The sequence below is a fragment of the Tripterygium wilfordii genome, chromosome 23 (assembly GCF_013401445.1).
Source record: "Tripterygium wilfordii isolate XIE 37 chromosome 23, ASM1340144v1, whole genome shotgun sequence".
NCBI lineage: Eukaryota > Viridiplantae > Streptophyta > Magnoliopsida > Celastrales > Celastraceae > Tripterygium > Tripterygium wilfordii.
Window position 1 is genome coordinate 3,362,881 of NC_052254.1, and position 23,201 is coordinate 3,386,081.

At 37.9% G+C, this 23,201-nt stretch overlaps 4 protein-coding genes and 1 pseudogene across 16 annotated transcripts; 1 reads left to right on the top strand and 4 right to left on the bottom strand.

Annotated features, from left to right (window-relative positions):
- The first annotated feature begins 5 nt into the window (after window positions 1-5).
- LOC119992562 (histone-lysine N-methyltransferase SUVR4-like) lies at window positions 6-7,810 on the top strand. Of its 2 annotated transcripts, none has more exons than XM_038839320.1 (9): window positions 6-168; window positions 1,597-1,860; window positions 2,848-3,334; window positions 3,659-4,365; window positions 4,768-5,033; window positions 5,520-5,586; window positions 5,731-5,781; window positions 6,489-6,582; window positions 7,278-7,810. In XM_038839320.1, exons 2-9 carry the CDS (start codon window positions 1,678-1,680, stop codon window positions 7,340-7,342), a joined length of 1,920 nt encoding a protein of 639 aa, XP_038695248.1. In that variant the 5' UTR covers window positions 6-168; window positions 1,597-1,677; the 3' UTR covers window positions 7,343-7,810. The 2 variants fall into 2 exon arrangements, with proteins under 2 accessions (XP_038695248.1, XP_038695247.1); XM_038839319.1 differs by having other exon boundaries at window positions 7,273-7,809.
- Window positions 7,811-8,029: 219 nt separating this feature from the next.
- Window positions 8,030-11,336, bottom strand: LOC119992563 (protein MOS2-like). Of its 12 annotated transcripts, none has more exons than XM_038839330.1 (4): window positions 9,840-11,336; window positions 9,553-9,624; window positions 8,422-8,514; window positions 8,030-8,271 (listed from the first exon to the last, which is right to left on the bottom strand). In XM_038839330.1, the coding sequence occupies exon 1, from the start codon at window positions 11,301-11,303 to the stop codon at window positions 9,903-9,905; it is 1,401 nt and encodes a 466-aa protein (XP_038695258.1). In that variant the 5' UTR covers window positions 11,304-11,336; the 3' UTR covers window positions 8,030-8,271; window positions 8,422-8,514; window positions 9,553-9,624; window positions 9,840-9,902. The 12 variants fall into 12 exon arrangements, with proteins under 12 accessions (XP_038695258.1, XP_038695256.1, XP_038695261.1 ...); XM_038839328.1 differs by having other exon boundaries at window positions 8,030-8,335; XM_038839333.1 differs by lacking the exon at window positions 9,553-9,624 and having other exon boundaries at window positions 8,422-8,457.
- Window positions 11,337-11,807: 471 nt separating this feature from the next.
- On the bottom strand, window positions 11,808-13,901 carry LOC119992565 (phytochrome-interacting ankyrin-repeat protein 2-like). The gene is made up of 3 exons (XM_038839334.1): window positions 13,162-13,901; window positions 12,452-12,623; window positions 11,808-12,302 (listed from the first exon to the last, which is right to left on the bottom strand). Exons 1-3 carry the CDS (start codon window positions 13,297-13,299, stop codon window positions 12,088-12,090), a joined length of 525 nt encoding a protein of 174 aa, XP_038695262.1. The 5' UTR covers window positions 13,300-13,901; the 3' UTR covers window positions 11,808-12,087.
- A 497-nt stretch (window positions 13,902-14,398) lies between these two features.
- On the bottom strand, window positions 14,399-18,518 carry LOC119992926 (annotated as a pseudogene).
- A 413-nt stretch (window positions 18,519-18,931) lies between these two features.
- Window positions 18,932-21,390, bottom strand: LOC119992610 (60S ribosomal protein L13-1-like). Its single transcript, XM_038839387.1, has 5 exons — window positions 21,277-21,390; window positions 20,377-20,500; window positions 20,047-20,180; window positions 19,525-19,683; window positions 18,932-19,432 (listed from the first exon to the last, which is right to left on the bottom strand). Exons 2-5 carry the CDS (start codon window positions 20,483-20,485, stop codon window positions 19,208-19,210), a joined length of 627 nt encoding a protein of 208 aa, XP_038695315.1. The 5' UTR covers window positions 20,486-20,500; window positions 21,277-21,390; the 3' UTR covers window positions 18,932-19,207.
- Between the last annotated feature and the right edge of the window lie 1,811 nt (window positions 21,391-23,201).

Sequence of the window (23,201 nt, forward strand, 5' to 3'; positions counted from 1 at the left end):
AATACACTCTCAACTCTCAAGCCAGACGACGTTACAAGCAAGAAACTTTGACTGATAGAGAGAGACTTTTCTTCTTCTCTTTGTCGCTGTCGACTCCTCATTGTCTCAAAGTGATTTTGAGGGCTTTTTGCTGCATCAGGATTTCGATTTCAAGCGTGTTTGAACAGTGTATGTACATATCTGTATTCTCTGTTTGTTAAGTTTTGGTTTTTTTTTAAATATAATTGTTAATTCGCAAGCTTTTAGGGAGAGGATGAATTGAAACCATGACTTCACGGTGATGGGGGGAGTGGGTGTTCTATTACTAGACCAAGTGGTGAAACCCAAATTTTGGGGTTTGTTTTGGTTTTGGGTTTTCTGCATTTTGTTTTCTAGGTTTTCTTTTGTCAGTTGCTTGGTGACTAAGTAATGTACGTTCGAGAAGAGGTGGAGAGGAGTTTTTGCTGGCTGTGGTTTTGGGATTATGCGTCTGTGATGAATTCTTGGTGTGTTTTAAGGTTGTCACTGTTTGTAGTTGTGATATTTGGGCTGTATAAATTGAATCTGCTGTTGTTATGAGATTTAAGTTTTAGCTTCTCAAGTGAAATCGTAATTTGGTGTTATCAGTGCAATTGCTTGTCCCTGATCTTCCAATAAAACCCAGTTTTTTTTTTTTTTCCTTATAAGTTATCTCTCTCTAAAACAAACAGCTAGCTCATATTTATACCACTTGTCTCTGAGATTGCAATCTGGGATCTTTTTTTCTCTTCTTTTCTTTTTTGGGGTTATTTCTGTTAAATGTCACCTAGAAAATTTTATGAATAGTGGGCAAAGAGATGGATAGTTTTATAGTAATGACTTCATAACATAACTTACAACTTCTGTTTTCTCCCCCCATCCCTCCTTTTCTCATGCATTTTCTGTGGACATAATCAATATGCTATATTCTGCTGTAGTTTTTGTTTTTATAGTCATATTAAAGCCTTTTGTCTAGATCACTGTTATTGTGATTCAACTTCGAGTATTTGTTTCTCATTATGTTTCCAAGTTTTGTCCAAATTTTTGTTGCTTTCATTTTGTTTGTTTGATGATAAATTCTGAAAGGATATACAAGACACATGAAAGACAACTCCCGTGCACAAGGCTACCGAAGTGGGTAGGGTCAGGGACAAGCATGATGTACGCAGATGTTACCTTCATATAATATTAATATGTGAATAGACTGTTTCTAGAAATTGAACTTGTGACCTCTAGGTTGCACTTCTGCAACTCTACCATTAGGCTGATACCATGAAATTCGAGTATTTGAACTGTGTCCCTTTTTTGTTTTCACTAAGTGCGGCTAGTTTTCTAAACTTTTCCTTTTGATTTCATTTAAAGCTAATTATACATGGAATTATGGATGTGTTTGGAAAGCGACAAACCATATTTAAAGGATTTTTTTACATCTTTCTTGATATACCATGTTGCTTTGAATTAGGCACTCAACCGTTTTTTTAACGAGTTTTGGGAAAGAATCCTCTCCAACATGGAAATGATCTCCATAGTCCATACCTATGTAAGGGAAGTACAATCTTACTTTACTCAACCATTTACTTGATATGCCATCTAATACAGGTCAGCTTTCAACGTATAGAAGCAACTAAATAGAAGGGTGCATGTTTCTCTCGTAGTTACTTTAAATAGACAGCAGCAGTTATGGATATCAACGAGAGGGTTAGTAATGCCTTATGTGCAACTCGGGCTCTGGATATTCCTGATGAAGAAGTCAAACCAATACTAAAACAGCTACTGAAACTTTATGAAAAGAACTGGGAACTTATGGAAGCAGAAGGCTATCGCGCTCTTATAGATGCATATTTTGAACTCAAAGCGAAAAAGGTAATGATGAATTCTAATGTATCTATGGATCTTACTAAGCATTTTTTTTCTTCTTCATGCATTGGCATTTGCTAGTTCTTTAAGGTGGTTGAAAGATGGATTCTGCATTAAACTAGGTGCGTAAGAGCCTGTAATTTCAGGGCTGGCGGGGACCTTAGGCACCTAAGGCAATTGCCTGAGGCTGCACAAAGTTAGGAAGGTTCCCTCATTTTTTTTTCTTTTATATATATATATATACTACATAATTATTTTGTTGTTATTTTTTACGTTAATAAAATACAAATTCCTAGAACATAGTTCCCTTTTTCTATAACCCTCTCTCAGCGCATGTCCTTTCCTCTTCGCCCTCACAATGTCATATCACTCTTTCACTCTCTCTCTATTCCATCTAAAATGCTCTCTAAAAGCACATTTACTTGAAGCTTAGCTTAATCACACACAAGATGTCATCACATATTCACTTTGAATGAATGACAAGTGCTTTCTTGGTACAAGCATTGACTACTAGGTTTTTTAGTATTCTAACTCATGCTTTTTAGTAAGTGTTACTATTGATATTTACTTTTATATATTGATTGATTTTGATATACTAAACTAGAGGGGTTTTTTCTCTCTCTTTTTTGTGTATAGTTAAAAGCATGTCTAATCGAAAATATGAATATGGATACGAACAATCAAAATGAAAATGAAGAATTTGCAAATCTAACTCAATATCAACATGGAGCTCTTGATAAATTTTTCATTAATAATAAAAAAATTCCATCAAGTTCAATAGAAACATGAATAATAGAACAATCATTAGTTGAGGAATATTCATCTTAGTTAGGCATTGTACAAAATTCTTGTTTTAGACCCTGATTCACATGATCAGGTCCTGTGTAATTTGTGGGTAGAGTTCTGTTTAAAATTGTCAAATACGTTCCCTTCTCCTGCACTCCCCTTCTTTTTCACTTCGATTAATGTGATCCTGTCACCTTTCTTGATTAGGGGGTGAAAGATGTGGAAAAAGCCATTTTGGAGCATGATGCCTCTGAAAAACCATCCATGAAATTACATTCTGGTGTGCAGGAAGATCAGGTCTCACCAACAATGGATAAGTCAAGAAAATTTTTAGCTCCCAAAGAGGGCAAAAGATTGAAAAGTATGAGCGGACAAGGAGCTATGGATTCATCTCAACCAGACTTGCAGGAAGAAAGAAACGAATCTGGTATCCTACTTCCTCATGCTCAGTTTATGGGCAGGTGGAAGGAAGTAATCCCATCTTGCGGGACCAAAATAGATCGAAATTTGGCTTCAAAGGGGACATCATGCTCATCATATCCTGAAAAAAGCATTGAAGAACGTGAACCATCTCATATCTTGAGGAAAAATGTGTATCGTAAACATCTCAGTAAACAGTTCATGCCGTCTAAAAGTGAGCAGATTATCAATGACCAAAAACAAATTTACAAACCTATTTCTGTTGTTGATCAAGGTATTAGCTTTAACATTTTTGGTAACTTCATCATTAAAACAATACCTCTTTCAGTGTTCATAATTTTATTATTTGAGGTTTTAATCCTACCTCATCCTAATAATGACTAAAACAATAAAACATATTATTCGTCAAAAAATTTTATTATTTAATCATTGATTTGATTATGGGGAAATTTTGTTTGCTTTTCATTAAATGTGTCGTCATCGTCGTTTCATGGGGCTGACAATTTTGTCACCCTTTTCAATTTGCATTTCAGAGCTTTTTACACTAGCTTTCTGGTTAATTTATGATTTCTTACCTTCATTCATTTACTTCTTACAGGCGTCCTGGAAACTCCTTCAAGTGGTAAAAGTATTGTGAAATCAGCATCAGAGAAGAAGTTGATGCGCAGTGAAGAGAGTGCTTCGGGATGCAATGACAACACAAACCATATGGAGTCGAACGTGAAGGATATGAGCAAACATAGGTCTTCAGGATCTTCTAATTTGGCAAATGCTCATTCTCAGTCAGCTAATAATGATGAGAGGAGGTGCTTCTCTTACATCAGTGACATTACAAAGGGTGCAGAAAATGCAAAAATTTCCTTAATTAATGAAATTGCTAATGAGGATCTACCCAAATTTTCTTACATACCACACAATATAATCTATCAGAGTGCTTATGTACATATCTCACTGGCTCGGATTGCTGATGACGATTGCTGTTCAGGCTGTTCTGGAGACTGCCTTTCATCATCAATTCCATGTGCTTGTGCACGTGAAACTGGTGGGGAGTTTGCTTATACTCAACACGGGCTACTTAAAGAAGAATTTCTAAGTGCTTGTATTTCTATGAATCTGAACCCTGAAAAACACCCTTCAGTTTTTTGTCAAGACTGCCCGTTAGCAAGGTCTAAGGATGACTGCTCACCAGAGCCATGCAAGGGTCATTTGGTCAGAAAGTTTATAAAAGAATGCTGGAGGAAATGTGGATGTGACATGTGTTGTGGAAATCGTGTAGTGCAGCGAGGTATTACGTGCAAATTGCAGGTAAGATTACCTTTTTTATGAACAAATATTGATTTTAATTATTAGCTATTTTTTAGCATGTGGTAGGATTCGAACCTTCAATCTGTTCGAAATCCTAAGAAGTGGCTACAACTAGGCCAAGATGTCCTTGTTTTTGCAGGTAAGATTACCTTGGGAATATGTAGAGTGTGCCTTCTATGAACTAGCATTCCCTTTTACTGATTTATATTTCCATTTAGTTGCTGTAATTTTGCCAACAATTACATTTGGGTGCAAGAATGGGTTTGAACTTTGAAGCAACTGATACTGGGTGATCCTCATCTACCTTCGTTTCGTTTGCTTCCTGCATGCATATTATACTTAATCTTTGAGAAAGTCATTTTAGCAGAGGTGTTCTTTATGGTATATATTCTTATGCTTCAGGTGTTCTGGACTCGTCAAGGTAAAGGCTGGGGCGTTAGAACACTGGAAAAATTGTCTAAAGGAACTTTTGTCTGTGAATATGTTGGAGAGATATTAACCAACACGGAGTTGTATGATCGGAATATGAAATGCACTGGCAATGAGAGACATACATATCCAGTTACACTTGACGCAGACTGGGGTTCGGAAAAAGTTTTAAGAGATGAAGAGGCACTCTGTTTAGATGCAACATTTACAGGGAACGTTGCAAGGTTTATTAATCATAGGTAAAGTTTTCTTTTTGACTTGTATGTATGCTAATTTTTTGGCTCTGTTATTGGTACTTTTATCCATTGGCATCAAGACAAATTTGTTAATTATTTTCTTGTACAAACCTTGGAATGGATACATATTTTTTATTTATATATTGGCCAGGAAAAGAAGATGGGGAAGTTGAAGGTGCTTGTTCTGGGGTTGAGGGGTTCTGTGTCACACAATTTAACAAATATGATTTAGGTGTACAAATCTACAGTTTTTGTCTCTTGACTTTGAAAATTTTAAGCATAATTTTGGTATTAATGTTTTTTATTTTGAAATTTGTGTGATCTTTCTGATATAGTTTATAAAAAAAGAAATAAGCTCTATTGATGCCAGTCGTTTTCTCTCACAGACAAATTAATATAATGGTTTGCGTTTTGCACTGCATTTGAGGAATGGATTATCAGGCTTGATGGGCCACTAATTTCGCGTAGTTTATCTTCTTTTATTTGCAGATGTTTTGATGGAAACTTGATTGACATTCCAGTTGAGGTGGAGACTCCAGATCGCCACTATTATCATGTATGGATTTTACTAGCTTCATTTGCTTATGTTTCTTTCTGCATAACTTGCAGTTTGTTTCGAATGGAGGTAGAGAGGGATTGTTGGTCATAACCCTTGTCAAAAAAACTACTTTGAAACTCTTGTTTTTCTCCTTTTATGCAGCTTGCCTTTTTCACCAAAAGAGAAGTGAGTGCTTTGGAAGAGCTAACATGGGTAAGTTGGCTTAATCTTTTCCATAATCAAACTCATTTGGAATCTTGTTTTTATATTCTTTAATTGTAGTCCTCAGCAAAGCATGAAACACTGCTTTATTTTAGTATCAATTTCCTGAAGTGAATATGCCATTAGAAAGTGTACCTACTTTTACTAGGGTAAATCGTTTGTCGTACCGTATTGATATCTGAGGTCTACAAAACAAGGAAGAATAAATTTATCCATGGGCTGGCAGGATGACTTCCAATACACAAAATTACAGGGAAGCCCTCATAAATGTGAGCTACAATCACATTAATAGGAATCTGATACTTCGTACGAATACGCTTGTGGTTCTTTTTCGATGGTCCAAAAACTGGATTGCTTGTTAGGACTAGTTTTCTCCATCCCCATCTGCCCTCCTTGGTGATTTCAATTAGGAAATTAAAGAGTTTGCCTAATCTCTCATTGAGCATCATTCAGAACGAAGTTTTGAGAATTTTTTAACAGTTAATCATTGATCATTAGTCTTTACAGGAAGTTGATATAGCATTACCTCACGGTATATCGTTTTTTGCTTATGGTGATAAACATTGAAGTCGATTTTTTTTCTTTCACTAATTATTGCAATGACGCTTCCATGCCTGATCAAAACTGTTTTTGAAGGGGAAATATGAGATATCTGAGCTTGCTGATTGTTAACTTGATGAAAATGTAATGAATTGCAGGACTATGGGATGGACTTTAGTGATCATGAGCATCCCATAAAAGCATTTAACTGTTGTTGTGGCAGTCAACATTGCCGAGATGTAAAACCAATTGGTTAGTCCTTTTTATCTGTGTAGTATATTGATAGATGTACAATTAACATTTTAGTTTATCTATTCTTCTTTGGTACAATTACCAATTGCTTTAAGGCGATTACAGTAGGGTAGATTTTATAATGGGGCCACTTTGTGGGACAATTAGATTTTTCTAAACCTGCTTTGAATCCCACAAAAGCTTCAGATTGCATGATCCCAGAATATATGTTGTTGATCCTACTGCTCAGGCAAGTGATTACACTTTCATTTCAATGTGTCATGATGATGCAAATGGTGCTTCCCTACTTTTCTCCTCTTTTTAGCAAGACTAGGGCAAAAATGTATACTGCAACACGAAAAATATATGATAAGAAAAGAAAAGATAATTGATTGAAGGTAGAGCCATTACAATTGAAGATTAAATGAGAGAACCATTTAAGATTGCATAGGTATATAATTATGTATTACTTTAGAGATGTTAGTGTTTCAGAGCGGATTGTTTCCATGATTCAAGTAGAATGATTCTGATTATGGTTTCCTTCCGAAAAAGATGAACTCTTATGTTTACTTTGTATCTACATTGATCCCAATTGGACTCTTCGAACAATGCATTTCTTTTTCCATTGATAGTTCCTTGATCTGTGCACATGTTTTTCCTATAGCTACTATCCTTAACTAATGTATATATTTTCTTTTTCCTTGCCGCAAGATAAGAGGAACAGAAAACAAACACAACAAAAGGAAGACGCAAAATGCAAAAGACTCAAGATAGCAACTAAAAGGACCGGGGCAGCCATCCTTTGACAGGGATATAGGTCAGAGAGCATTCCGTGGAGGCACATCCTCATCATTTGCTTGAACTGTAACCCAATTAGCTGCTTCATTTCTTACTTTCCAGAAACCTGTGATATCAAACCCTTAACAGGAGCATCATTCAAGGAATGCACTCCCATTAGTTAAAACTTTTTTAACATGTTGGAGCCTCTCTGGATATCTGCTTCACGTATTGGTCTTTTCAATTCCTATTGTGATATAGCTTTACTGTCTGTTTTACAGAAACTGCATCCACATCCACTACTTATGCTGCATTGTTTCAAATATTGCAGCTTGGTTTGTGTACAGTTGTGTTTTGTTTGATGTGTCTCCATTTAGCTTGCTTTACCAGGAATGCGACCTCTCTCGTGTCTGCAAAAGATTTTGTCCAAGTTTCAGTTTTGATGGATTTATTTAGTCATAGAAAACTAGATTTTTCTGTTTTGATAAGAGTCAATGACTTGGAACAGCAAGATTATCCCTTGAACTTCCACTTGGGAAATGATATGGTTGTGGCTGGATTAATTGCGCTAGGCATGCTCTGGTTTGAACCCACTAATGGAGAGCCATATATTTAGGTAACAACATCAAAGGGAACAAGATCCACCTTCACCTTTACTACTTTATCAGAGAACTCAGAAGCACAGGGACAAGCAAAAAAAACTGACTTGCATAAAGTTTTGATCAGTTGCACAGATGCAAATTCAAGCTGCTTCTCAAGTCTAAGGGTGGTTGTGCAGTTTCAGTGGTCCTTCGGACTATGAAATCCCCTCTTGACCCATGAAGCTCCTGGGCATGCTTGGTTCCTCAATCAATACGGTCGCTATAAAATGGAATCATTTCTCCTCTTATATAATGAGCAACAAGCGACAAACAGTTATATGGAAACAAACCCCTGCAGCAAACCAAAAGACCTGCAATTACCTTCAGCAGTACATTGGCTACGATCATGGAAGGACCTGGATTCAATGACACTAAATCATTGGGCTGAACACCCCATTGTAGCACCAAGATTGATGCCAAAAGAAGAAGAAAAAGAGCTTACTCCGTAACTGTGCTTGGTTGCGTTCAAAGGAGATAACTGTCCACACAACATAGAAGCACCTTCAGTACCCCATGAATTAACTAGATCCATATCCTGATGTCAAAATGAACTACAGAATCATCAATTGATTAAAAGGAGCAACATTAGATCCAATTTCTATCGAAAGGAGCAACATTAGATCCAATTTCTATCATTTTTCCATATTGGAACATCATAGAGTTAAAAATGCCAGTCAAGAAGTCCACAAGCACATTGTAAACCTCAAGCCTTTGAAACCAATAGATACTATATTTTCTCACGTATTATTCTTATGCCTAATATACGCATTAAATAATCCACAAAAACTCTCTCTTGAGATGTAGCAACTAGCAAGTAGCTCTCCGCCATACATGAGGGCTGAAATTAAATAGGTTAGCGAAACAAGCTAAGAGAGGATCATCCCACCTCGTGTCTTTTCCTATAGCGGAAGTATAATAGTCGAAGTTGAACCACTCACCCTAAAGATATTGACCCACAATGATCTAAGATCCAAATCTCACTTAACTTGCAAGTTCACATGGCAGCCTTAGGTGTGTAATAAGGTGCAAAATTATGTACACCTGGGACAAAAAACATGTACACCTGGGACAAAAAACAAAGAAAAAGTATAACTAGAAAAAGGTTACGAGGCTCAAGTTTCATGGCATGTTGATTCCATACCTAACCTACTACAAACACACACACAGAGAGCGGCAGCTGATTCAAAGGAGTCGTCAACATAATATTAACTAGTTGTCTAGTTAGTATTTTAACCTAACCCACTAGGAGAACATTGGCTAGTTCAGACTCACAACCACTAAGAGATACTGGAATTTTACAGTAAACAACAAGGTACTCTAAAAGGCAGATGCATCATGAAAACAGAAGGAAGATTAGTTAATTTAGAGAAATTCAGCTACAAGTATGTATTGGCTGTTTCATACTAAAATTCAGCTACAAGAATATTCACTAGTTAAAGAAATTCAGCTACAAGAATATTCACTAGTTAAAAAACAAATTTAGCTTCAATTTTGGAGAGACTGAAACAGGCAAACAGCACGCACAAGGCTCTTGCAATGGCCGGGGTCAGGTATAGGTAATATGAACACATACCTTGCACACATAATATGTAGCGAGACTATTCCAGGAATTGAATTTGTGACATCTAAGTTGCACCCCATGAGACTTTGAAACAGAAAAACAAAAATTGAATAAATAAATACTACAAGGTACATCAAACCTTGAACAATTTCCATAATATCCATCAGACCAAAATCCACGAAGACGAAACTTGCACTTTAAAGTATCAAATAAAATTCAACGGAAACCAAAAGATTGGCATCAATAGTGTATAAAGATATATAGCATAACACAGATAACCAAGAAATGAATATTAATACCTATCCATTACAAGACAGGGCAAGCAATCATCAGTAACCATCACCATGGTGTCCACAAGGAAATCAATAACCAAGAAGACTTGGATCCCCAATATACTCTGCAATTTGTTCGAGGTGCACATTTAGCAAATCATGGGTATCTGCATCGCGAACCACACCAGTTTCCTGGTCCAAATCCCTCTCCACCAAACTTCCATAAACACCCTTGTGCTTCCCAGATAAAACAAGGACATGACCTCCGCGCCTTGGCAGGGCAGTCTCAAGAAACTCCTGGTCCACACCTTGAACCAACTCCTTGCTCTCATCCATGGTTATATCACACATATATGGCCCAACTACATCTACCACCTCACCTTTCTTCAAATACAATCTTCCCCCATTCAAGTCCTTGCTTATAATCCTAACTCTAATGTGGCTGGTAAGCCATGAACCTCCTCGCTCTCTACGCTCAATTTTCACTTCTTCTCCTCCTCTCTTTTGGTTTCCATGTTCCCTGCTACGTTTACTGGCTCGTTTCTCACTTCCTCTATGTTTTGATGATTCTCTATTGCTGTTTTCAATCTTCTCTTCCTTCAATTTCCTCAAGCATCTCTCTTCCTCCTTAGAACCCAAATCAGCTATGTCATTAACACGAACTCTTACTTCCTCTTCACTCCTCGAAAGCCTCAGAACCACCAAATCAGCACTCAATTTCTCCAAAATCCTTCCCTTAGAGCCCACATCTCTACCTGCAATCACCCTCACATCCTTACCCACATTAAACCCACCTTTATCTTTGTCTTTCTTCTTCGTATCTCTCTCTGTCTCCTTCTCTTTGTCATGCGAAGGTGCAACAAAGCCAACCCCTTCCTTACTAGTTCGTTTACTGATCTGCTTCACCTTGACGTCTTCTTTGGTGTTCTTGCCAATCCCTCTCCCTTCACGCCAGCCATATCCAGCAAGCAACGCGGCACCGAAACCCTCCACCGGCATGTCTGTAAACTCCTCTAACCCTAGATGTTCTGGCAACCTCTCCAAGTCATCCTTCAATTTATCCAGCAAAATATTATCCACCGTCCGTGGCCGTCCGCCATCATTACCACCAGATTCGTGCGTTTTGCTAGCTTCATCCGCCGACGCATCGGTTTTCGTTGATTGCCGGAGATTCAAACCATATGATACCTTGCCATCGCCGAGATCCACGGAGAGCGATTCAGTCTCGAATTGGAGCTCCCTAGAACCGTCGGATTGGATGACGGGTAAATTGCGGAGATTCTTCATGCGCTTGAAAGGTTTCCATTCGTTCTCCTTGGGAGGAATGACATGGTGTGGCTTAGAATCAATTAGGGATTTAGACGGGTCGAATTCTGTGACGAATTGTTTGGTAGAATTGTCTTCTTGTCGGTCTTCATCGTTGAAGGTCTGCGAAGGTTTCGGGGTAGATTTCGAGGAGGGCTTAGAGGGCAGAGAGAAGGAGAGTTTCATGTCGTCGATGCAGAGAAAGACGAGGAAACCTCGATTTCAGTAGGCTTTTGCAGGTAAAAGTGTAAAACCAGGTAGTAATGGGCTTGGGCCTCAAAAGAATCACACCTGGGCCTTTTTGACCCATCGAAATGTTGGATGGATCTGGGTCCTCAAACTCAAGAGAAAGGTCTAAATTACTCTAAGAACATTTTGGGCTTCTTAAATCTCTCAATCATGGGCCGAACAGGAAAAGACCATGTTTGCCTTTTATTTTTGTTTTAAAGTGCTTCTATCTACTTAAATAGGCATTGAAATGTGTGTGTCTTCAAAGTGTTGTTTTTCATTGAAAAACGAAAACAAAAAATACATGAAAAACAAAGCTAAACAAGCCTAACAATTAACAAACCCTTAGAATTACCAAGGAGAGTTGACTTGGTTGACAACCCTCGAGTTAAGCATATGTGTGTCTAATGTTAGATTCCAATGCGAAACACATTTCCCAAAGGTAAATAGTGTAAGTAAAAGAGCAGTGCAAAAAAAACTATCATAGAGATACTGTTCACATATTCCAAACCAAAGCTTCAAGTGACCAAAAGGAAGGGAGTTTCAACATATGCTACATCTGTTCTCAAAGTACTTAATACCACATTATGATAGTACCATCATAAGAGATAATCCCAAGCACAGCACAGTTGTAAATGGAGAATGAAGGCCCAGACAGAAAACATATAACACATAACCAGACCTATAAAGTCTAGCCAAACCAAACACACTGCCGAGAAGTCATGACAATTGGGGGGGTCATTTAGCTTTCAGAGCTGTATGAGGACTCGCCTGAGGATAAATTCTCTCGGTGAAGACGCTTCATTTCGTCATATGCCCATTCAAGACCAGGACAGTAATGGAGTGGTGGATTAAATCTGGTGTCATTGATGTCATCTGGCAAAAATGCCCCATTCTCTACCAGAAATTTCACTGCTTCCTTCTTTCTTTCTTTGGCTGCAGTATGAAGAGGTGTCCCTGATTCGAAAAAAAATACAAGCCATAACCATGTGCATGGCAAAATAAGTGTACTGATAACAGCAAAAAGGAATAATTCTTCGACTGTTTTTAGAAAAACTGAATGAAGGGCTGAAAAACAGTTTCTTTTATGAGGTAAAGTTACTCACATCCACAAGCACCCCACGTTCTAGCATCGATGTTCGCACCACGCTCAAGTAATACATCCATAACCTCAAGGTGACCACCCTCAGCAGCAAGGTGGAGAGGGGTTAACCCATTTGATTTAGGGCCCCATGCAGCCACATTCACATCCATTCCTTTGTCAAGAAGTCGCTTCACCTGTTCAAGACCACTTTTTATCAGCCAACTCTAGAATAGAGTAATTGATAGCACACCGTTACCAGAGAGAGACACGATAGAAAAGGGGAAAACCAAAGCACAAACTTAAAACTTTATCGCACTAGAGCAAGAGCCTTATGAATTTTGTCTGTAGAAAAACAAAACAGTCCTTAGTACCTTCTTTCTATTAAAGAAAACATATTGAAATGGCCACCCTTACCAGAGCTCAATTCCACTGCAACAACATTCCTTTATTTTCATTTATAAGGCTCAATAATATTCGTTTAAATTTGTCAATTCACAAGCAATTAAATCATACTAGTTATAGTCACTAACCTATTTCACGCATTAATACAACCAAGAAGTTCTACTGACATTCAGTTCTTAGTTGAACCAATTCCTTCATCCTACACATGTGATACAATCAATCTTGCAATGAAATTAATTTACTCCATGTAGCAACTAAACCCACAAATCTCATCAATTCAGAAATTGATTTTCTTTTAAAAAAGGCTATAGAACAAGATAGAAAGCTAACCTTTTTGATATCACCTTTTCGAGCGCCAATATGAAGCATAGTCCAGCCTCGATCATCCTTCTCAGCGCCACACCTCCAGGAACGACGCCTTGACAAGCTCCTCCTCAACAGAACCGAACCTGACTGGTCTTGGAGCATCCTTTCCTTATTTGACCCGATTACCACAAAACCCAATTCAAACAGACAAACAAATATCCGGATTTTCACTGAAACCACAATCACTGACCCTCAAATTCGAATTTTGTTGTATGATCGAACAAGAAAAATAAAACGTACTAAACTTTTACATGCTTTTTGATGGGAAATCCTGCAGAAACCTGATTCAATCTTTTGTTGTTTGATCAAGAACGATAAAGGGGCAAATTTTACATGCTATTGAAGGGAAAGTAAGCAATAAACTTAGCGAGAAGCAACGGAGTGATTAGCAATGCAATAGGGGCTGAAAGGATTCAAACCGGGACCGAAAACGCGAAGATTTTCATCAATAATGATTGAGACAACAAACGGTGCGGAAGAGATTATAAACATAATTGGAATCGAAGAAACCCCAAATCTTATACAAAAAAGGACTGAAAAAAATTGCAAGATCTGATAGAAATTGAAGGAATTTAAAGGAATCCTGAAGTTATTCGGAGAGAATACGGAGGAAACATGAAATTGTAGGCTGCAGTAACCAAACCCTAGACACAGAGAAGAGGACGATGAGAGTTTCGTGAAGGCTTGAAATTTAGAAACTCGTCGGCTTGTGCTGTGTGCCGCTTTTATTACTCCATTCTTATGAAAAACAGTTGGTTTTTTTAATCATGCCACCAAAAATATATTTTTTTGCCGTAAAAAATAAAAAAAATATTTTTTTTTGTCACAGAAAAATATAAAAATCTTTTTTGTCATAAAAATAAAAAATCTTTTTCTGTCACAAAAATAAAAATCTGTCATATGTGATGCTTATTGAATTTTTATTTATAAAAAAACAATAATACGCAACTACTAAGAAATTTGCGAGTGAGAAAAAAAAATCTTAACCACCCCTCTATCTCTCAATCAAAGTTTCTCTCGTAGTATAAATCTAAAGAAGAAACCCCCATCTCCTTTTAGTTTTGCTGATTTGTTTATGTTCTATGGAGATGAAATTTGGTACTTCTCATCCAACCGTCGTGGATTGTTCACAACATTGGTTTGTGTTTCAATACATTAATTAACCAGAAAATCTAAGTCCAAAACTCTGAGCCCAAGAAGGACTTCTTCAAGATCCAAATAGCATTGGCCTTTCAACAGAAGTTAAACCCAACGGGATTATTGGACTTCTTTCAAGAAACTCAAAAATGGAAAGCAAGTCCTCTGATGGACAGAGGATTTCCAAATCAAAGAAACATAACATCGGAATCCGAATAATAGCTATAGCTTTGATTAGCTTCTGCAGAGGAAGAGATTTCTGGAGCAGCAATGTCAAAGGAACTGGTTTGTAGTTAAGCAGTATCCATTACTGGTTCTTTCACTTGGTATTGCAGAGAGGGTGGATTAGCATTAGTGTCAGAGGAGCTGTCAGGTAACTTCTCATCATCCTTGGCTAGTTCTTCAAGAAAGTCGCCAATCGAAAGCGAGTCCTCCCATGTTGGATTTGTTCCTTGTTCAACATTCCCTTCTGTTACTGGCACCGATGAAGCAGCATTGTCAGAGGAGCTGTGTTAGGTAATTAATCAAAATCCATGGTGGCTCGTTCGTCAATGAGTTCTTTAAACTCAAGCATTTCCTACTCATTACAGAAGAAGGAAAAAAAAGCTAAGAACCATAAAAATGGCAAAAACTAGTGACTAAACAGAATACACAAAGACAAATACAAGGCAATGAATCTTCTCTTCTAGATCAGGAAGAATACACACTTGTATACTAATCTCAATGGTGATGAAAAGAAGAGGCAAGAAATTGACATCTACTAAACACCTAAAAAAAAAGATAGAGAACCTTTCTGCATCTGAATGCTTTCGTGAAATTGTTGGAAAAAACAAGGAGGGGTGAAGTCAAACCGAAAACTGATGCACCTCCAACAAAAGTCAGGATTCATCAATAATGGAGTGCAACTGCTTTCGAAATGTAGGAACTGTTTCTGCCTCAACAGCCATGACTAATCCCATTGACTGATAATTCCTTAGCTGCACAATTAATACAAACATATGATCTCAAAATTCTGTTATAAAGGCCATCAACTGCATGAATGCAAAGTACGATATAGAAAATATAATGCAACTATCAACTTCACTAGGGCTAACTCTTTAGAACACAAATGAGAGGCCATCCATTGGAATCATTTGACTTTTCTCCACAAAATGGGTGCCTACTCGAGAAAAATGTCCAAGTGAACTGATTGCTAAAGAAACATCTATAGGCATAACTGATTGCTAAAGAAACATCTATAGGCATCATAAACTCATTTCCAATACGCTATAGGAATATACGAGGAAGGAAAAATAACGTAACAATCAGATAAAAAAATCCATTATCCAAGTTGATTTTAACCCCAAACCTCAACACCCGGCAAAAAAAATGGAAAAAGGGATATTTTGTCACATGAAAACCTAGAAGGATTAAAAAGTTTTTGAAAACAGGAAAAAATTGAGAGAAAAAATAAGCCCGGAAGAAAGCTATCTAGGAAACAGAAATACAACATCCCAAGCAACTGCCAAATAGTAACTTCAGTAAATTGATAATAGACATGTCATAACAATGGCATCATCAATAAAAGATATCTAGGCAAACAGAAAATTCACTTGCCTCTGGTGCTGCAACTTGCTGAGTCCGCAGAGGAAACATGAAGGACCACGAGCAGAGCTGAAATATTTCGTTAAAGCAATCATTAAGTAGAGGGGACACTAGAGTCATGAATATGAAAAATGAGAAGCAAATGCATACAACAAATTATATAAAAACAATTAGTACCTTGTGGAAAATTTCATCTTCTGGCTTAGTGTATATTATTGCCTCATCACTGTGGCTGTTTTGCCACTTTTTCTGGTCTGCATTCTTGTGCTGTAGCACATTGAGATGAAGACAAAGCAAGCGAGAGAGAGAGAGAGAGAGAGAGGAAATTAGTCATAAATCACAAACAGAAACTTATAGAACAAGGGTAGGTGGAGGTATACCTTGTAAATTTTACTGGCAATTAGGTAGCTCTTAAAGCAGAAGGAGTCCCTGAGCTCTTCTGTTGGCTTCAAAATGTAAAACAAGAAATTGTAAGTTATTTGGCGAAGGTCATCACCAGCAGAAAAAAAGATAAATTTATTAAGCTCACCCATCATGATATTCTCATCTAACCTCATCCTCTGTCGCCCATGTTATTTCATCAAAGAGGGACATCATAAAGTGGTGGCAAAAGCTGGGGAGGAAGATTCACCACTCGCTGAGATACCAAGAAGCCCACATTCTGTGCTTGCAGTTCCAAAAGTGAACTTAAGCTTTGTATTGCATCTTTCTGCTTACATGATTTGAGGAGGAACTCCTTGAGCTCTTTAATGCATTTATGATACTGATAAGATCAAAGCCGATCTTTTGTTAGCCGCAGGACATCTCAGAACAACAATTATTAAGATTGGGAGCATCAATAAATGACTGGCCAGGATCGGCCATTGGCAAATACCCACATTCCCAATGCCAAAAATTATTTGAAAAGCCACTGACTTCTATCTTTACAATATTTTGCAACACGCTGCAACCCCCCGCATGCAGTGCAATGTCATTGATGGCAGGCTTTCCACAGGAACCATAGTAATATTGATATGAAATACATGAAATAAAGATCGCAATAAGTTTAAGTTGCATGCCTTGTATCTTCCCAGGTTCAGAGCAGTGATAATAGAGAAAAGTCCGTTATCTTCATTATCCTCAATTTTTACAACAGTTCCTACAGTTGTCTGTTCCAAAATCAAGTCTACAAAACCACTTAAATCCCATTGCTTATCATCCAGGTATGTCTGCAATAAAATCTTCACTCCATGAAAATCATTAGGTTTTGGGTCAAAGAAGGCAAAATCTGCTTGGACAATCCCCTTCATGAAGACACAGACTAGAGTGAATAACATGAAACAAGTAGCAAAAGATATTTGTCATATTTATTTATAGTTAATACCACTACCATAAAAGTGCTTACCTCAAAATCCAGTTCCTTAGAAGACTCAGATACTTCATTCTTCTCTTTCATACCATGCTCAGCCAATCTATTACCTGAATGGGTTTAAAAGCATTCATGCAAAATAGATAACCAATATAACTCAGATATGAGAACAGAAGAGACAAGTTTGAATCCCGAGCTTTTACCTTTAGGATCAGGACTAGATGTATGGAAACGTTTGGACACATGAATTTGGTCCTTAACCGAACAAATAGAAGCAATGTGAGCAACTGAGCGAGAAAATCGGGAGAAAGTAAAAGGCTGGGTTCCCATCAACTGGCAGTGCTTTCTAGGCCTTCGGGTCATTTTGTTTATATGCATGGCTAAAACCTAAAACCTTAAGCAAATTGTTACAATAATGGAGATTCAAAAGACGGCTTCATGTGCAAAAAAAGAAGTTTGCAACTTGCATTCCTGAGAAAGCATGGCACATATGCAATGGCATTTTTGAATCACTCTTCAATGTACAAATCTTAACACAAAACAGACAGACAGAGATGTTTAAGCTTTTAGGGATAGTAAGTAACAAAGAGAAAGGCTTTAACTTTTAATAAGGGTTTGAGTGTAACTGTTTGGTATAAACGACAGTAATCAATCACAACTGCCAAACAACTTTTCAAAGTCCCAACTGGGACATTGGAGTTCCCTAAAACCCTCTCCCTATTTGATATAAATAGCAGTGATCACTTTCAGATAAGAGCAAATCGTACTGACCGGTACTACGAATCGACAATCATGGTTTAACGAACACAAAAATAAAAATACATAAGGAATTTAGAATTTCAACTTACTTGGTGTCAGAGTCCCACATCGGTTAAGTGGGGGAGGTTGTGCACTATATAAGATTGGGCAAACCTATCACTAATAAGCCGGTTTTCTAGTGCATAGTTAGGCCCATGACAAATGGTATCGGAGCCAAACCCCACTTACACCGGCCCTTTGGGCCAGGCCCAGGGACCCTGGAAAGGCCATGGAAAGGGCTACCTGTGGATCTGGTACGGGTGAGGCCCTAGCCCAGTGAAAGCCCCCACAGAGTGCAGCATAGTTAGGCCCATGACACTTGGTATCAGTTACCGAGCCTCCCTGGTACAAGCTTCTAGGGTTGCAGCAGACAATACTGGTTATTAAATCTCTGTTTTTTCTTTTTTTTCCATGGGCACATAACAAGACGAGAAAAGGAAGGCTAAGGCCAAGATTTCAGCCCAGTGGGCCGAAGCCCAAACACAAGATACTCATATATATGATATTTCATAGAAGGGTAGCTTTAGTCATACCTCGATTTTTTCTCTAAGTTGACCATTCCTTATAAAAATCAGTTGACAGAGTGTCTTTGAAAAAAACCGGAGTGTGACTAGAGCTATTCCTCATAGAAATATAAGTTCAAGCCTCTCAAGTCCCATCCCTTTTCAAGCTTCCCCATCCTTTTCCCTTAAATGTGAGTTCGATGCATAGAAAGCATTACAAGTGTTCATAATGAATTGAGGGTTAAAATGGAAAACAAGATTGCCACTTAGAAAATAGGGAGATTTGCCAAACCTTGTGCCAGTTGCTAATCAAAACACCCTCTATCCAATTCTCTTCAACTCATAAGTATCAAACATAACTTTCTAACATTTTTTGAGACTCAGAGATCTGAATGTTGCAACTCTACATGCCATCAAACGTAAAATGGTAACGAAAGATGGGAGTGCAGAACATGAGACCGAGCTAAAGCAAATCAATCTCAAATAGAGCTCAATTCCATCAAAACCACAATTTACCACAGGTTCAACACCCACGTATCTCAAAACTATTACCAACATTTTAAAGCTGGCATAAAGGATAAAGTTCAATTAAGTAAACAAAAGCAGAACCCAATTGCAAACAGCGAGCCCTTTTGCTCTTCTACTTGTTCTTATCCTCCTTCTCAGCTTCAGCAGCCTTCTTCAACCGAGCACCAAAATGCCGTACGTTCGTGCGCTCCACTCGAAGTTTGTTGTATGCCTTGAAGGACTTCATCTCCTCAGTGACCTTCACAAGCTCCACAGATGGCTTTTCACGTACAATGGGCATATAAGGGCCTTGTACTTGTGTAGCCGTTGCCAGTTCCTCCGGAGCAGAATCACCAGCCTAGGTAAGAGTTAAACAAACGTTTTTTTATCAAATAATGGATAACAATGTAGGACAAAAGGAACATGAAACGTGAATTGTTTTGAATATACCTTGGACTTCCTAGCACGTCTTGGGAAGACCACCAACTTGGCCTTGTATGTTTTCAGCCTTTGAACATTGGCTTGAAGACCCTCAAGGGATCGGTTCTTACGGCGATGATCAACTGATATTCCTACAGTTGGGGCAAGCTTCTTTGGAATTCCAGCAGCCTAAAGGGGACAAGGAGAAAAGGGTTTAAAACTTCCAATGCAACAATCAGTAGACAACAACAGACAAAACAAATTGAAAATGGTAAAACCGATATATAGAGTGAAAACATTCTCCAACATCAAATTACTATGACCAGACATGAGTGAACACAATTATAAATGAGAAATATGACCTTTCACCTCACTGGTGAAAATGAAAAACTGTCCAATAAGGGATTTGTACATGGTTCTTTCAAAGTCATAGCAAGAAACAAGAAGAAATTCATTCAAAGAACACTCAGGCAATCAAAGCATGTTAAAGAAAACAATGACAATTAGCATATCCATTGCTTTATGATCCTTGACATGAGAAAACCAGTGTACCTTGAGCTCCTCGAGAGAAAAACCTTTTCCAGCCCTCAGTTTCATATTATATTTCAATGTCTGACCATGAACTATGGGTCGAAGAGGTCCAGCTGTAGGCCTTGGAAAAATTTTCACAGCCTTCTTCTGCCGAGCTGCAATAATATCACAAGGAAAATAAATCAGGAGAAATAAGTATTAAAAGTTTCTACTCCAGAATGTGGAAGTCCATGCCTATGAAGCTTTGAAGCGTCGTTATTCACATATAGGGCACAAAAATCGAACAACATGGCTGGAGTCGAAAGCAAAGCATGCACAAAACAAAACGTTAAGAGATGGAAGACATCTCACCAGCGCGTCTTCTGGTTTTCCGAGCAGGTTGGTTGAACCATGTCTTCACATAGTTTTGCCAGTGCTTCTTGAAATGCCCATTAGGCACAACATTGTTATGCTTAACCATGACTCACCTGTAGCACTACAACAACAATGAAACATTCAATTATCTCAGTGCTTTTTAAGGTGCAAGATGATTTGTACTTCACAACTTTAACGGAGCACATAAAAAGATAACTGTATGTACACAGTCCATTATGGATCGCAATCCCATATTATTTTTTCAAGTGGCATTTACTACACAAAACATTGTATCATGTGGAAAAGACATTAAAAGAAGAGTTGAAAGACACTCCATCCACATTCACAATCAGGTTAACAAAGAACATAGATGGAAATCAACATTCAGCTAGAAGATGAATCCTATGTGGATCCCAATAGTCAGACTTTCTATAGCCCATAAAGAAAAGTTGACCCCAGCATACCATCAATACTAATCGATTCAATCTTTGGTTATCACAGCATTTGGAGTGGGGAACAAAAATCACAGTAAAAAAAATTACTAAAGCCTGAATCTTCATAAATAAATAGGAGAGAATATAAAGATAAGGTAATAGCTGGAGATTAAAGCAATGGTATACAACACTGTACACATCTCCTATACCAATCAACACAGTCTGGATTTATGTACACGTATTAAGCACAATTTTTCTTCTTCACCTGCTTTATACAAAATTTCTCATCAACCAAACAAAGCACATCCAACAGAGAGGCAGCAGTCAAACATGTATAAGCAACATTTCAATATTACAATGCAGGAAGACAGAGAAAATAAAGACAATCCCATTAATTTCTTCTCATCTCCTTCATTTTCACAGCAACCAAACTCAGAGAAGAAAGAAAGTAACAAAAGCTTACAGAGTCTGTCTCCCTCTCCCTAGCTCGCTCTGTCGCGGCTGTGCAGATAAACGAGGAAGGAGGCAAAAGTAAGCATGAAACCCTAGATTTATTTAACTCATCAGAATGGCACGGGCCGCACGGCTGACCAAATTAATTGAACGCGTGCAGCCCTTCGTCCGGCCCATTTAGTTGCTGGATAATTGGGCCCATGGAGTGATTTTGTTAAAGTTATGGGGTAGAGTCCGTAGACAAATGGTTTTATTTCTTACATGCAAGCAATGATCCGGATTTTAAAAAAATAATCATAGTCTGTATAGTATGTATGTGTGAATATCAATGTACATATACAGAAATTCTCCCATGTGGACTAAAAGTGTGGATCAACTTTGTGAATTTGTTTTTCAACCATAGATGTGGTGGGTCATATAGTAAATGTGTGACCCCCACTTATGTTGTGCTTTATTACAACCATTAAATTTTGATCCACAAAGTTGGTCCACACCTTTTGATCTACATAAGATGAATTCTTCTCTCTCTATATATCTACACTTTTTTTTCACTGTTATTCTAATAACATTGTGCGTTAACCATATACAATTTTTGTTCGCCTCATCATAATTAAACTCCTATTGTTAATTAATTAATCTCGAGTTTATCTTGTATGTTCAATTAGCATAACAAAAATGTAATTCATGGTAGCAAGTGTCCTTTCATATTTGAGCCAAAAACACTTTTTTTTGATAATCCAATTCCAGAACGATAACATACAATTTTCCACTTTGGACATCCGATGACCGAAATGATTTTAAACTCAAGTCGTTAGCCCCACTCAGACTTCAATGGCAGGATGAAGTTTCTCTTGGCTGCTGCATTAGATATCCGGGTTGCTAATAGAATGCCTTAAATTTGCCCACTTGGTGAACAGTTTTTCAATGTTTGTTTCTTTTCCGCTTACATGAAGCATCAGAGCCTTTCCGGTAATTTTAACTTTGATGTTGCTATTGTAGGTAAGCATGCAGATTCAGCAGACTTGTTTCTGCTAATGTGGTTGGTTTTGCCTTTTTCATTTGTTGTGGAATGGCATCATAAATTGTGTGTAGGAAAAGGCGACATCCAGAAGATGGACGACCATGCCCCTTTTTTGAAGAGTTGCATGCAGTTTTCACACACACAGAAAAAAATTGAAGGGAATGAGTAGAGATAGAATCTGGCTTGAATTTTCAGAAGACGCAGATGAGGATGAAGATGGCAGTGAAGAAACATATCTCATAAGTCTACAAAAGCAACCGGTAAATCAAAGGTAAGCAAGAATACCAATGGAAGTGTTGAAGGAATTTCTACTTCAGCAACAGAAGATGGAAGCATGGAGGGAGATGATGGAGAGGCGTGCCTTTGAGCGACGGTTATTTGAGCAAGAATGGCAATAGTCAATGGAGAATGAGAGGCTAATGGCTGAGCAGGCTTGGAAAGAGAGGGAAGAACAGAGGAGGATAAGAGAATAAGGCCGAGCAAAGCGGAGGTAGGCCCTCTTGACTACCCTCTTGAACAAACTACTCCATGAAAATAATCTATGCCAAGGGGGTCTGCTACCAGATATGAGAACACACAATCCTTCAAGGTAAGAGAAAAGACAACACTAAGGACGATCAAACATGCCACATAAGAAAAAGGAATATAAAACACAGACAAGCCAATTTCCTCGGCTCAGATAATACGAGAGTCAATGTACATCACAGTCAACATAAAGAGTTTCCAAAACACAGATGGACAGCTTTTCTTCTGAACTTCTTATTTTCGTATTTTACAGCTGGCAAAATAATTTAACCTGATTCAGATTCAGACGGAGCCTTCTCTTTTGGATGTTTAGAGGAATAGTGATCAACGAGTTGATTCTGATTTGCTAGTTGCGCCTGCAAGAACAAGTGAACTCCAAGTAATTCTAA